The sequence below is a fragment of the Diorhabda sublineata genome, chromosome 11 (assembly GCF_026230105.1).
Source record: "Diorhabda sublineata isolate icDioSubl1.1 chromosome 11, icDioSubl1.1, whole genome shotgun sequence".
NCBI classification, from domain to species: domain Eukaryota; kingdom Metazoa; phylum Arthropoda; class Insecta; order Coleoptera; family Chrysomelidae; genus Diorhabda; species Diorhabda sublineata.
Window position 1 is genome coordinate 772651 of NC_079484.1, and position 15418 is coordinate 788068.

The 15418-nt window shown below is 34.1% G+C and overlaps 1 protein-coding gene across 2 annotated transcripts in view; it reads right to left on the reverse strand.

Moving 5' to 3' along the window:
• LOC130450338 (FERM and PDZ domain-containing protein 4) overlaps positions 1 to 15418 on the reverse strand; it is a 32992-nt gene that overhangs the window by 9487 nt on the left and 8087 nt on the right. For both annotated transcript variants that reach the window (XM_056788678.1, XM_056788679.1), the window contains exons 3-10: positions 12419 to 12538; positions 12173 to 12356; positions 9888 to 10136; positions 8512 to 8760; positions 7296 to 7555; positions 6947 to 7241; positions 6348 to 6890; positions 4025 to 4374 (exon numbers count right to left, since the gene is read on the reverse strand). In XM_056788678.1, the coding sequence (XP_056644656.1) occupies positions 4025 to 4374; positions 6348 to 6890; positions 6947 to 7241; positions 7296 to 7555; positions 8512 to 8760; positions 9888 to 10136; positions 12173 to 12356; positions 12419 to 12538 (2250 nt within the window). The remainder of the gene's footprint in view (positions 1 to 4024; positions 4375 to 6347; positions 6891 to 6946; positions 7242 to 7295; positions 7556 to 8511; positions 8761 to 9887; positions 10137 to 12172; positions 12357 to 12418; positions 12539 to 15418) is intronic.

Below are 15418 nucleotides of genomic sequence, written 5' to 3' on the forward strand. Positions count from 1 at the left end.
CTCGTTAATTTTTGAGCTACCCTGTATTAGGAAATAATAATATCGTCGATTCTTCACTAAACTATCTATAAAAAATTATACAGGACGGGTAATCGAACTTAATATATTTGATTCAGTTTTTATACGTCAGTTAACGTGTTAATTTTTAATTTATTACCGAATGGAAGTTGATAAAATATATCTCGTTAATTTTTGAGCTACCCTGTATTAGGAAATAATAATATCGTCGATTCTTCACTAAACTATCTATAAAAAATTATACAGGACGGGTAATCGAACTTAATATATTTGATTCAGTTTTTATACGTCAGTTAACGTGTTAATTTTTAATTTATTACCGAATGGAAGTTGATAAAATATATCTCGTTAATTTTTGAGCTACCCTGTATTAGGAAATAATAATATCGTCGATTCTTCACTAAACTATCTATAAAAAATTATACAGGACGGGTAATCGAACTTAATATATTTGATTCAGTTTTTATACGTCAGTTAACGTGTTAATTTTTAATTTATTACCGAATGGAAGTTGATAAAATATATCTCGTTAATTTTTGAGCTACCCTGTATTAGGAAATAATAATATCGTCGATTCTTCACTAAACTATCTATAAAAAATTATACAGGACGGGTAATCGAACTTAATATATTTGATTCAGTTTTTATACGTCAGTTAACGTGTTAATTTTTAATTTATTACCGTATGGAAGTTGATAAAATATATCTCGTTAATTTTTGAGCTACCCTGTATTAGGAAATAATAATATCGTCGATTCTTCACTACACTATCTATAAAAAATTATACAGGACGGGTAATCGAACTTAATATATTTGATTCAGTTTTTATACGTCAGTTAACGTGTTAATTTTTAATTTATTACCGAATGGAAGTTGATAAAATATATCTCGTTAATTTTTGAGCTACCCTGTATTAGGAAATAATAATATCGTCGATTCTTCACTACACTATCTATAAAAAATTATACAGGACGGGTAATCGAACTTAATATATTTGATTCAGTTTTTATACGTCAGTTAACGTGTTAATTTTTAATTTATTACCGAATGGAAGTTGATAAAATATATCTCGTTAATTTTTGAGCTACCCTGTATTAGGAAATAATAATATCGTCGATTCTTCACTAAACTATCTATAAAAAATTATACAGGACGGGTAATCGAACTTAATATATTTGATTCAGTTTTTATACGTCAGTTAACGTGTTAATTTTTAATTTATTACCGAATGGAAGTTGATAAAATATATCTCGTTAATTTTTGAGCTACCCTGTATTAGGAAATAATAATATCGTCGATTCTTCACTAAACTATCTATAAAAAATTATACAGGACGGGTAATCGAACTTAATATATTTGATTCAGTTTTTATACGTCAGTTAACGTGTTAATTTTTAATTTATTACCGAATGGAAGTTGATAAAATATATCTCGTTAATTTTTGAGCTACCCTGTATTAGGAAATAATAATATCGTCGATTCTTCACTAAACTATCTATAAAAAATTATACAGGACGGGTAATCGAACTTAATATATTTGATTCAGTTTTTATACGTCAGTTAACGTGTTAATTTTTAATTTATTACCGAATGGAAGTTGATAAAATATATCTCGTTAATTTTTGAGCTACCCTGTATTAGGAAATAATAATATCGTCGATTCTTCACTAAACTATCTATAAAAAATTATACAGGACGGGTAATCGAACTTAATATATTTGATTCAGTTTTTATACGTCAGTTAACGTGTTAATTTTTAATTTATTACCGTATGGAAGTTGATAAAATATATCTCGTTAATTTTTGAGCTACCCTGTATTAGGAAATAATAATATCGTCGATTCTTCACTACACTATCTATAAAAAATTATACAGGACGGGTAATCGAACTTAATATATTTGATTCAGTTTTTATACGTCAGTTAACGTGTTAATTTTTAATTTATTACCGAATGGAAGTTGATAAAATATATCTCGTTAATTTTTGAGCTACCCTGTATTAGGAAATAATAATATCGTCGATTCTTCACTACACTATCTATAAAAAATTATACAGGACGGGTAATCGAACTTAATATATTTGATTCAGTTTTTATACGTCAGTTAACGTGTTAATTTTTAATTTATTACCGAATGGAAGTTGATAAAATATATCTCGTTAATTTTTGAGCTACCCTGTATTAGGAAATAATAATATCGTCGATTCTTCACTAAACTATCTATAAAAAATTATACAGGACGGGTAATCGAACTTAATATATTTGATTCAGTTTTTATACGTCAGTTAACGTGTTAATTTTTAATTTATTACCGTATGGAAGTTGATAAAATATATCTCGTTAATTTTTGAGCTACCCTGTATTAGGAAATAATAATATCGTCGATTCTTCACTACACTATCTATAAAAAATTATACAGGACGGGTAATCGAACTTAATATATTTGATTCAGTCTTTATACGTCAGTTAACGTGTTAATTTTTAATTTATTACCGAATGGAAGTTGATAAAATATATCTCGTTAATTTTTGAGCTACCCTGTATTAGGAAATAATGACGTTTTCTATAAAATATATATACAGGGTGAGGAATCAAACACAGCTTATGTTTCATACGTCAGTTGACGTGTTAAATTTAGAAATAAATTTTGATTGCCATTGAATGAGGTTATTTTTTGAAAATTTTTGATAAATTAGTGCCTGGAAGTTTTTAACTATTTCGAAAAGAAGGTTTTTGAGTTTCCCAAATTAATATTTTCGCTTCTTTGAATTATACTGCTTTGAAAATTTTGGTACACCCCATATTGAATAGATATTCAATTAAATTAAATTATATCCATAGAAAATTCATAAAAAATGATACAGGGTGTTGTACTGAAACTAATATTTGTGTATCAGTCTTGATACGGCAGTTAACGTGTTTAATTTTGAAAAAAAAATATTTTCTTTCATAATTTTGGATTTTTAACTGTATAGACGTTTCAAACTATTGAAAAAAGAAGCTTCATAGCCTTCCAATGATAGTAAAACTATACAGGGTGTGTAGTAAAATCTAAATATGTGTATCAATACTTTTAAGGCCGTTGACGTGTTTAATTTTGAAATTTTCATTATTAAAAACTAATTCGAATACAAATTTAATGATGATAACAACACAAAAATCATAAAAAATAATACAGGGTGTTGTACTAAAACTAATCTATGTGTATCGGTTTTGATAAGGCAGTTAACGTGTTTAATTTTGAAAAAAAAATAATTTTCTTCCATAATTTTGGATTTTTAACTGTATAGAAGTTTCAAACCATTGAAAAAAAGTTTTAATGCTTTCCAATGATAGTAAAACTATACAGGGTGTTGTAGTAAAACCTAAATATGTATATCAATATTTATATGGCAGTTAACGTGCTTAATTTCGAAAAAAACTCATTATCTTCTATAATTTTGGATTTATCACTGTATGGTAATATCAAAATATTAAAAAAAAAAGAGTTTTTACGACTTTTTAATGATTTTAGAAATTTGAATTTTTATTTTTTTCTGCATAAACTTTCCATTCGCGGAATTTTGAAATTTTCATTATTAAAAACTAATTCGAATACAAATTTAATGATGATAACAACACAAAAATCATAAAAAATAATACAGGGTGTTGTACTAAAGTCGTATCAATTCGGATATTGACGTTTTGAATTTTGAAAAATTACTCAATTTCGAATTTCCGACTAAAATTTCGAAAAATCCCGAATGAAATAGCAATCTAAACATAAACAATAATACAGGGTGATGCTCTGACAGGATGCATTAACTTTGATACGGCAGTTGATGCGTTAAAAAAAATTTAACACCTCTAAAAGGTACCGCCATTTAAAAATTCTGTTTTTACCGCCGCATGGAAATTTCCAACTATTCAAAAACAAATTTCTAGGTCCTTCCGTCGATTTAATTCGTTGTCAACGACATTCGACGATTTTTTTTTGTAATTAATTCGTTTTTTTCGCAACCGCTTACCTATTTATCTTATTATCCAAATTGTTCGGCAAAAATTTGTGCTTCGGCGAATTGCTCGGCGTGTAAATGGAATCGTTATCGCTCTCGGAACACGCGGTATCCTGTCTGAGTAGCTCGATCGCGGCACTGGTGAACGAATGCCTCCTTTCCCCTTCGGCGTGTCCTTTATTCAAAAGTAGAAGCGAATCGCTGTGTTTCAATTTTCCCGGTTCGTCCCCATCGCTGTCTATATCGACGCTAGTCTCCTGCCATTCGGCCAACGAGTTGAGCCTTTCCAAATTCTCCTGTTCGGTCAAATATTGTTGGGAATATTCGACTAGCTGCTGCATTTCTTCGACCCTGCGTAAAATCTGCAAAATACGTCGGAAATTTTGAAAGAAACGGGATAAAAACGAGAGTTGGAATCGAACCCGCGACCATTTGACTGCAAGGCACTATCACCGCAAATTACTCTTAAGGACCAAATGTATCAAAATTCACGTCAAAATTTCATTTTTGATTCGTTTTAGAAAAATGTCAACGTTTTTATTTTCTATTTTCAAGTTTTACGAAGTTAAAAATAGTTTTTAGATGGAATTTAACCAGTTTTTACATTCAAAGTGATGAAAGTATTTAAAACGAGTCTCTAGTAGCAGTAAAACACTTAGATATCATATTGAACACTTCAGGATAAACCGAGCGGTGTGTTTAAGTAAATTAGTGTTGAGTGTTAGTGAATAGTGTATAAAGTGTGTAAGTACATCGATTAAAAACCAATTTTATGAGATTTACGTCACAAATTTAATATTTTTCGTGCATTTATATGTTTATGTTTTAATATTTTATCGATGATTAAATTTGACGAATGCGCTTGGTACTTTTACCTATTTTTTATGACCTATTTACATCGTTTTTATAATTGTTTCCATAAAAGAATTTTCAAAAAGGCTTTTTTTGTTTATTTACGATAAATTAGAGATTTCCAGGAAATCGATTATTCTAGAAAGTGACGATAGTATATAAAAACCGAATTTTTATTAGCAGCAGTCAACAATTAGATATAATAATGAATACATCGGGATAGTGTAGGCTAAACCGAGCGTTGCGTTTAAATAAATTAGTGTTAAGTGTTAGTGAATAGTGTATAAACTGCATAAATACATCGATTAAAAACCAATTGTATAAGATTTACGTCAAAAATTTAATATTTTTCGTGCATTTATATGTTTATGTTTTAATATATTATAGATCCCAAAATTTGGCGGACGCGCTTGGTACTTTTACCTATTTTTGTGACGTATTTACATCGTTTTCGTGATTATTACCATAAAAGCATTTCCAAAAAGGCTTTTTTTGTTTGTTTACGATAAATTAGTGATTTCCAGGAAATCGATAATTCTAGAAAGTGACGATAGTATATAAAAAACGAATTTTTATTAGCAGCAGTCAACAATTAGATATAATAGTGAATACATCGGGATAGTGTAGGCTAAACCGAGCGTTGCGTTTAAATAAATTAGTGTTAAGTGTTAGTGAATAGTGTATAAACTGCATAAATACATCGATTAAAAACCAATTGTATAAGATTTACGTCAAAAATTTAATATTTTTCGTGCATTTATATGTTTATGTTTTAATATATTATAGATCCCAAAATTTGGCGGACGCGCTTGGTACTTTTACCTATTTTTGTGACGTATTTACATCGTTTTCGTGATTATTACCATAAAAGCATTTCCAAAAAGACTTTTTTTGTTTGTTTACGATAAATTAGTGATTTCCAGGAAATCGATAATTCTAGAAAGTGACGAGAGTATATAAAAAACGAGTTTTTATTAGCAGCAGTCAACAATTAGATATAATAATGAATACATCGGGATAGTGTAGGCTAAACCGAGCGTTGCGTTTAAATAAATTAGTGTTAAGTGTTAGTGAATAGTGTATAAACTGCATAAATACATCGATTAAAAACCAATTGTATAAGATTTACGTCAAAAATTTAATATTTTTCGTGCATTTATATGTTTATGTTTTAATATATTATAGATCCCAAAATTTGGCGGACGCGCTTGGTACTTTTACCTATTTTTGTGACGTATTTACATCGTTTTCGTGATTATTACCATAAAAGCATTTCCAAAAAGACTTTTTTTGTTTGTTTACGATAAATTAGTGATTTCCAGGAAATCGATAATTCTAGAAAGTGACGAGAGTATATAAAAAACGAGTTTTTATTAGCAGCAGTCAACAATTAGATATAATAATGAATACATCGGGATAGTGTAGGCTAAACCGAGCGTTGCGTTTAAATAAATTAGTGTTAAGTGTTAGTGTATTTACTCACCTCTTCGTTTCTAGCTTGTAGTAAGCCATTCTCGTACAAATCGTTTTCCGCTTCGCGCGCGGCGTTGCCGTCGACGCTATAAAATCGATTTCTATCGTTAATCGATCGATTCATGTTGCTATCCAAACTGTAACCGATCATCAACGATTGTTTCGATTGCCTACCGACGGTGTTGTACAGACCGTTGGTTTTTCTATTCACATTCTTATATAACGGCAAAGTAGCGAAGCAACACACCTTCAAACAACTCTGATCTACGTAACTCCATTTTTCGGGAACGACTTTATGCGGCGACAGATACGGCGGAGCCAGATCCTCGACTTGCGGCCCATCCTCTTGATCGACCGGCAGATTTTGCGAAGTCGTCAATTTGTGGTAGCCGCACAGCACCAAAGCCAATTCGCACGCGTCGCGCTCCTCCAAACATATCGGCACGATTTTTTCGCTTCGAAGATGGATCAGAACGGTCCGCGTCACTTCGTCCTCGTTCCTTATTTCGATTTTCCTCATATCTTCTATATTGGCTATCGGAATCGGCTGGAACTAGAAAGGAATCTCAAAAGTTTTCTACAAAATCGATTTTGTTCGATCGAACGTACCACCGATTTTCTCGTCCCGGTTATTTGGCTGATGCCGAATCTGGGACTGACCAAAATCACCCTTTCCAAAGCGTCTCCTCTAGGTCCGGCAGAAAAACATTTGGCGCCGTAGCTCGGCAACTGACTTACTATGTCTAAATAATGAAGTTTCGCTTGCAGGGCCGTGAGTTGTTTGCCCAAACCCGCCATACTCGAATGCAGTTTCAAAAAATGGCCGATCAGCTTCCTGATTTCTTTTCTTTTCACGTTTTCCAACAGCGACGCCGGTATGAAGCGTTCCAGACCGAATTCCCTCCTGAAACATCGAATTGACAACATTCTAGTCGACCGCCCGGGGATACCTACTTACTCCACCGTTTTGACGGTCAATTTCGAAGCCGGGACGTTGTGGGCGAGAGCGTGTTGATATATGTGCAACGCGGCTAATCTGAGAGCGGTGTCGTACTGCAGCTCGGGAGCGAATCTCTCTTGTATGACGTCGTTGCAACATTGGGTGTAGAGGTAATCTAATGCGTGGAGATCTTTTTGAGCTAGAGCCGCCGCCGATGCCGGTACGAAAGCTACTCTAAACAGACAACGGAGTTTGTGGGCGCCCGGTCGAGACGCTATCTGCAAAAATGGAAATTTCCTAAATCTGGTCCTTCGAGCCGTGTTGTTTTACTCGGCTCGAAGGACCAGAGCCACGGGATTCAAAAGGAGAGCGCGAATCGGTGCGTTACCGTTTCTAAATTATCCGATAAAGTAGAAAAACAGTTTCTAAGAGGTTTTAGTGAAGTTGGAACCCAAAGTTTTCATAAAAATAATGAATTTTGAAGGATTTGTTCGATCCGATTCAAAAAAACTAAAAACTAGATGAGATAGGTGATAATTGGAGGTTATGTACGGATATTTGACTGCGACTCTAGTCCTTCGAGCCGGGTAAAACAACAAGGCTCGAAGGACCAGCCACCTATTGCAAATAAAGGGTTGATTTAGTGCGTACGTCGATGCTAATCGCGCGTTACCATTTCTGAGTTGTCCTATGAAAAGAAAATCAACCAAAAAACCGTTTCTAAGAGGTTTTAGTGAGGTTGGAACCCAAAATTTTCATAAAAACAATAAAACTTGAAGGATTTGTTCGATCCGATTCAAAGGAACTAAAAACTAGATGAGATAGGTGATAATTGGAGGTTATGTACGGATATTTGACTGCGACTCTGGTCCTTCGAGCCGGGTAAAACAACAAGGCTCGAAGGACCAGCCACCTATTGCAAATAAAGGCGTGATTTAGTGCGTACGTCGATGCTATAGGCGCGTTACCATTTCTGAGTTGTCTTATGAAAAGAAAATCAACCAAAAAACCGTTTCTAAGAGGTTTTAGTGAAGTTGGAACCCAAATTTTTCATAAAAACAAAGATTTGTTGTATCTAATTCAGAGCAGCTGTAAAAACTCGATGAAATCAGTGATAATTGGAGGTAAGACGAAGAAATTTGATCGTAGATCTGGTCCTTCGAGCCGGGTAAAAACCAGAAATCGATTTATGAACACACTATATACAAAATATGATATTTGAAACGAATCTTACCCTTGCTAAAAGATCCTGCGGATCTAATAAAGTCAATTTGTTCCTTTTTAACGATTTGATATGTTCGACCACGAGACTGAAGTGCTCGGTTGCTTGGAGACACAATTTGGATTCTAAGGACGATACAACGTCCTGGACCGTCGTCCAGGCGTCGTATTTGAAAGATTTCGTCTGGCCGTTCTCCAAAAAAACTTTTAAAACGTTCGCCATCGGCGGGACGCACATATCGCCCAAAGAAAACGCCGAAGGCTGTAAAAAAAAAACAGTAAAAATAATAATTAAACCCGGAAATCGGTGGCGCGCCCGGTGAATCGCGTTGGAAGGATAGACGAGCGTCCGGCTTAATCCACACTCTCGAAAAATCTATTTCCGCTAAATAAAAAGACGTTTATCCGCGTATACCCTGTATAAATAAATAAAAATGCCACAAAGAAAATTGAGTGAGTTCAAAAGCTACACACTTTCGGCGTACGAAAAGGATCCTTCTCGAAAAGCTTTGTTTAGTTTACAAAGCCGAGCTTACTTTAAGATAAAAAGCTTTTACGAGCTTTGAATGACGTCGAAGGGGTTTTGTATCAACTTGATAACGTCGAGATGACGATGTAATTTTCGTAAAGCCGCTAGAAAAAATTCTATTCATTATATTATATCCGATAGGCTAAAATAAAAATCGTAACTGTATACAAATCAGTTTATCCGTCGTCTTCTGGGAATAATCATCTGGGATTAAGTCGATATTTTATCTAGAGAATGACCAGATCATTGAAGTGACATTTTGAAAATATATTTTGAATGATTATGTCATTTTCTAGATTTCTACGTAATTCCCGGAAAGTCTCGGCGTTCGAGATCTCGAGGTCTCGAGACAGAATTAACTCCTTCACGATTCCGAACGCCTCGCCTGGGTTCGTGGACGTATAGAACAAATATCAGGTAGAAGGTTTTTGGTTTTTCCCAAAATCAGGTATATCGGGGGCTATTAATTAAATTGTACGCTATTTGGACATTAAGGAGGAAAAAAATAGAATCTCCTTGATTTTAACTCCTATTAAATAATTCATTAGTCACTTTGTAATACCTCAGTTCACGATTACAGTATTATTACCCATTTGGAATACAAAAACGTATTCTGCGCGCTCTTTCCATGGCCTAAGATGACCCAAATCATAATCCCGACGGTTTAAAATAATGAAATTTCTTAAATGGAGAAGTTCGCTGCATTCAGTCCAGCGTAACGCGTGATCCGGTGGTTAGATGCCGAGTAAATTGTTTTTTTGGAATTGTTTAGTCCCTCAGGACGATTCTAAATCTAATTTGATTAAGGTAACACTTAAAATCCCTTCGGTAAATTATAGAACCTCAAAAAAATGACTTACCGGAAATAGAGGGGCTCCGTTGACGCACACGCTTTCCGCGAACCGCACTCTCGAAGGTTTATTTTTAAGTCTGGCCCTTTTGCTGGCCGACAGTAAAGTGGATTTTCTCGCGCCTTGCTGTTCAGCTGGTTGACAAACCACCAAATTCACCGTTTTGCTACAAGCTCTCACCAAAGAAATCACGTGTTCCCTTGGAGCTGATTCGACGTCTTCTCCGTTCACCGATAGAATTTGATCGCCGGGAAGAAGCTGAAGCAAATAAAAGTAACTAAGACGGATTCAATTGATGGTTTGGTTGGATTAGCCTCTCGTAGGTGGTGAAACCGAGCCTCATCAGATCAAAACATTTGTAGATTGGACAAAAAAGAGAATCTCGATAGGGGTCTACTTAAATTTCCTTCATTGGGATCTTGGTGAAGTCCCAGAGTAGGAAGAGCGACGCGACTGGGTTCTACACAAATGTCCCTCATTCATTTAATGGATCAGGTGATCCCCAGAGGTCCACGAAAGGCTCCACAGACATCTGCGTAAATTTCCATGGTTACCAATGATTCTAAACTGATCCAGGTGACTCCCGGAGTCAAAGGACTTATCCTACGTAAATTTCCATGGTTACAAATGATTCCAAACCGATCCAGGTGACTCCCGGAGTCAAGGGAATGATCCTACGTAAATTTCCATGGTTGCCAATGATTCTAAACTGATCCAGGTGACTCACGGAGTCAAAGGACTTATCCTACGTAAATTTCCATGGTTGCCAATGATTCTAAACTGATCCAGGTGACTCCCGGAGTCAAAGGACTTATCCTACGTAAATTTCCATGGTTACAAATGATTCCAAACCGATCCAGGTGACTCCCGGAGTCAAGGGAATGATCCTACGTAAATTTCCATGGTTGCCAATGATTCTAAACTGATCCAGGTGACTCACGGAGTCAAGGGACTGATCCTACGTAAATTTCCATGGTTACCAATGATTCTAAACTGATCCAGGTGACTCCCGGAGTCAAAGGACTTATCCTACGTAAATTTCCATGGTTGCCAATGATTCTAAACTGATCCAGGTGACTCCCGGAGTCAAAGGACTGATCCTACGTAAATTTCCATGGTTACCAATGATTCTAAACTGATCCAAGTGACTCACGGAGTCAAGGAACTGATCCTACGTAAATTTCCATGGTTGCCAATGATTCTAAACTGATCCAGGTGACTCACGGAGTCAAAGGACTTATCCTACGTAAATTTCCATGGTTGCCAATGATTCTAAACTGATCCAGGTGACTCCCGGAGTCAAAGGACTGATCCTACGTAAATTTCCATGGTTGCCAATGATTCTAAACTGATCCAGGTGACTCACGGAGTCAAGGGACTGATCCTACGTAAATTTCCATGGTTACCAATGATTCTAAACTGATCCAGGTGACTCACGGAGTCAAGGGACTGATCCTACGTAAATTTCCATGGTTACCAATAATTCTAAACTTATCCAGGTGACTCCCGGAGTCAAGGAAATGATCCTACGTAAATTTCCATGGTTGCCAATGATTCTAAACTGATCCAGGTGACTCCCGGAGTCAAGGGACTGATCCTACGTAAATTTCCATGGTTACCAATGATTCTAAACTGATCCAAGTGACTCACGGAGTCAAGGAACTGATCCTACCTAAATTTCCATGGTTGCCAATGATTCTAAACTTATCCAGGTGACTCCCGGAGTCAAAGGACTGATCCTACGTAAATTTCCATGGTTGCCAATTATTCTAAACTGATCCAAGTGACTCACGGAGTCAAGGGACTGATCCTACGTAAATTTCCATGGTTACCAATGATTCTAAACTGATCCAGGTGACTCCCGGAGTCAAGGGACTGATCCTACGTAAATTTCCATGGTTACCAATGATTCTAAACTGATTCAAGTGACTCACGGAGTCAAGGAACTGATCCTACGTAAATTTCCATGGTTGCCAATGATTCTAAACTGATCCAGGTGACTCACGGAGTCAAGGGACTGATCCTACGTAAATTTCCATGGTTGCCAATTATTCTAAACTGATCCAGGTGACTCCCGGAGTCAAGGGAATGATCCTACGTAAATTTCCATGGTTACCAATAATTCTAAACTGATCCAGGTGACTCACGGAGTCAAGGGAATGACCCTACGTGAATCAGTTGATTGGGGAGACCGGGGAGAGTTTTTTCGTACTCAATCTACGATATGGGGAGGAACGGGGAAAAATTTGCCCCATCTTTGGCCTTTCTGCTGCTTTATCGAAGATTGTACTCACTTTATCTACACTAGGTCCTCCTTCGGTAACGAATCTCACGATTACAGGTTTTTCCGAACCCGCTACGAATCCAAAACCCATAGATGGGGATCTTTCCAAGGTTACAGCTCGTGGTTCGGGCATTGGAGCGGGATCCTGGTTCCTAACCACGGGAGATTCATAGGTGGTTGTTTTATTCACGTGACTGGAATGAAAAAATAATTTTTCAATAATCGGTTTTCGATAAATGGGTGTCTGTTTATTTACTTTATGTAATATGTCCTTCCAGAGTCGTCCAAAGCTCTTTCCCATCCGTATGGTAACGAGTCTTCTCCACTTTTCCATGCCTCTGCCGGTGGTAACCATCCCGCAGTTCGAGTAACGTGACTAAAAAACATTTTTTGGGGTTTATTTTAACAAAAAAACCTCGAAACCACTTAAATAAATAGCGTGAAATCGATGAAGAATGTGTAAATGACATTAAAAACACTCAAGGAAGGTTAAAACAAATATTATATGCTGATGAGAATCAATAATACTCAAACTGGTCACTGTAATACAAAAAAACATCGTTGGAACGTGAAAAAAAACATAATATATGCTGATGAGATTCCATAATACTTAAACTGGTCACTGCACCTTGAGTAAAACCATAGTAGCAATATAAAAAACCATTATATACTGATGAGAGTCGATAATAATCAAACTGGTCACTGTAAAACAAAAAAAACAGTCAAACTGGTCACTGCAACTTGAGTAAAAAAGTAGTAGCAATATAAAAAAACATTATATGCTGATGAGAGTCGATAATACTCAAACTGGTCATTGTAAAACAAAAAAAAAACATCGTAGGAAAGTAGAGAAAAAAATTATATACTGATGAGAGTCGATAATACTCAAACTGGTCACTGTAAAAAAGTAAAAAACCGCTTATTGAGGTGAAAAAGTATTTTATATTAACTAGAGTCAATCATAGTCAAATTATTTACTGTAACTTGCAGTAACATATTACATTCTGATGAGAATCAATCACAGGCAAACTGGTCACTGTAATTTGGTAGTAAACGCAGCAGAAAAGTAAAAATTAATATCATATACTGATGAGACTCAATTATATTCAAACCGGTCGCTGTAAAATATTCCGTGCAAACGAACAGCTATACAGTTATACAAATAAATATCAACCGACGTCTTTCTGTACGATCTGTTAAAAAGTTATTTCAGAAAAAAAGATTTTTTCAAATACGTACCAAATATCAATAGCTATAAACAATCATCAAGCAGCGATATAAAAAAGAAAGCGGAAATAAAATTAAATTAGAGCCACTCTGTATATTAATCAAGCGAAACTACGAAACTGGAGCTGGCAACACTGCATTTTTCTCATAAGAGGACGTTGTTTAAGTATAAATAAATAATTTCGTTAAACTTGTAGGATTTGTTTTGTATATAAAAAATGTGGCTGATTAATTTCATTTTTTGTTTGTTATACTACCAGTATCATATTCAGAATACCACAATCGGGCAGATTTACACCGGTTCATTGTGGTTTGTTATGGAATCGATAAAGAAAGAGAGAGAGAGGAAAAGGGGTTGAATTAACCCTTGCAGGTCAATCCAATAATTCGTTGAAGTAAAAATATGCGTGATTTTAATCAGTTCTAGTCCGTTCAACCGCATAAAGTTAAATCAAAACACGTTTTTTATATATATAATCAATTTTCGTATATCAAAATAATAATAATATACGAGGTGTATCGAAAAAGATAACAATAATTAGCGAGGGCTGTTCGAGATGTTGGAACGGCCACTGCTGTCAAAATGAAAGTTTCAAAAACTCGAATAACCCTCGTATATGACAAGACGTTCGCCATTAAAAACGTCAAACTTTAGTGGCGACCCTCGTATTCGTAAGTCGACTATAACTTTGTTATTTTAAATAGAACACCCTGTATATTAATACATTTTTGAAATCTACGTGAAATTTTATTATACTTTTGTCTAAAAAGTTTTTTCGAAAAATTCATATTTTTCGAGTTATTAATTTTTTTGTAAAAAATTTAACCCTTGCCGCCCCTTATAAATTATTTTTTTACGATGATACCCTTGAAGATATGAAAATGATTTCTATTCGGTTATTTTTAGCAAAGTCAGACGTATTAAAATCTATGTCGAAAAATTTTTCATTTTATACAGGGTGTGTATAAAAAGTATTCAAAGTTTAACTTTATAAATATCAAATATTTTCATTTTTTTAAATAGAATCACCCAGGTTTTTTCTATTTTTATGCATTCAGGGCTGTTTATATTTGAACTACCCTTGTATAAGTAGAATTTTATAAAAAACAGTCTGCGAAAGTATTTGCATCCGTCTCGTCGAAACTTATATACTTATATCGAGCCGTAACGATGTTGTTGGTAAGGTTCTCGAATGTATTTCTGTCAAAATCAATGTTTGACAGTTTATCACGTATAAACGTTTGTCAAAATGGCGTTCATCTTCAACTAATACACGTTTTATAGTACAAGAAAATTTTTTTATTATCGAAAAATTATGAAAATTGGAAAATAAATGATTTTACATAAAAATAGTTTTTGAAAATTATGGTTAATACTTTTATTCACAAAGTTAGGGTGGTGGGATTGTAGGGGATGATATTAGATTTTTTAATTCGCTGAAAAATTACGAAAATTTTAAATCTACAGATTTTTTTTTTTAATTATTTATATTAAAATTGAAATTTTCAACAAATTTGCTCAAAATGAAAAGAATTGTTACAATTTTTTAATAGTATTTAAAAAAAAATTGTGAAAAATGGAAAATCTTCAAAATAAATAATTTTTTTTTTACAATTTTTTGTAAAATTCTTTAAAAAATTTCGACTATTCCAAAAACCAAAAAAATTTGGAATTTCATGTTTCAACAAGTCGAAGTAAAAACATTTTTGTCAATTTTTTTTTAATGGGGGGGCCATCTTAACTTTCTAAATATCAGTATTACCTAAAAATTCCAAAGGGACGTTTTGTCTAAAATTAAAAGATCTACAATTTTGATACTAAGTTTTTTTTTCTAAATTGTACCGTTTTTCCAAAATAAAAAAAATAAATTTTTCGTTGTTAGAGACAAATTTTCTTGTACTATTAATAAAAAAATTAAGCTGAATAATCGAAAACATTTAATTAATAATTCAATAAGAATTTTTTTAAAATATTTTTACAAATAAAAATAAAATTTAATTCAAATCGAATTTTTGTAACATACCTCGT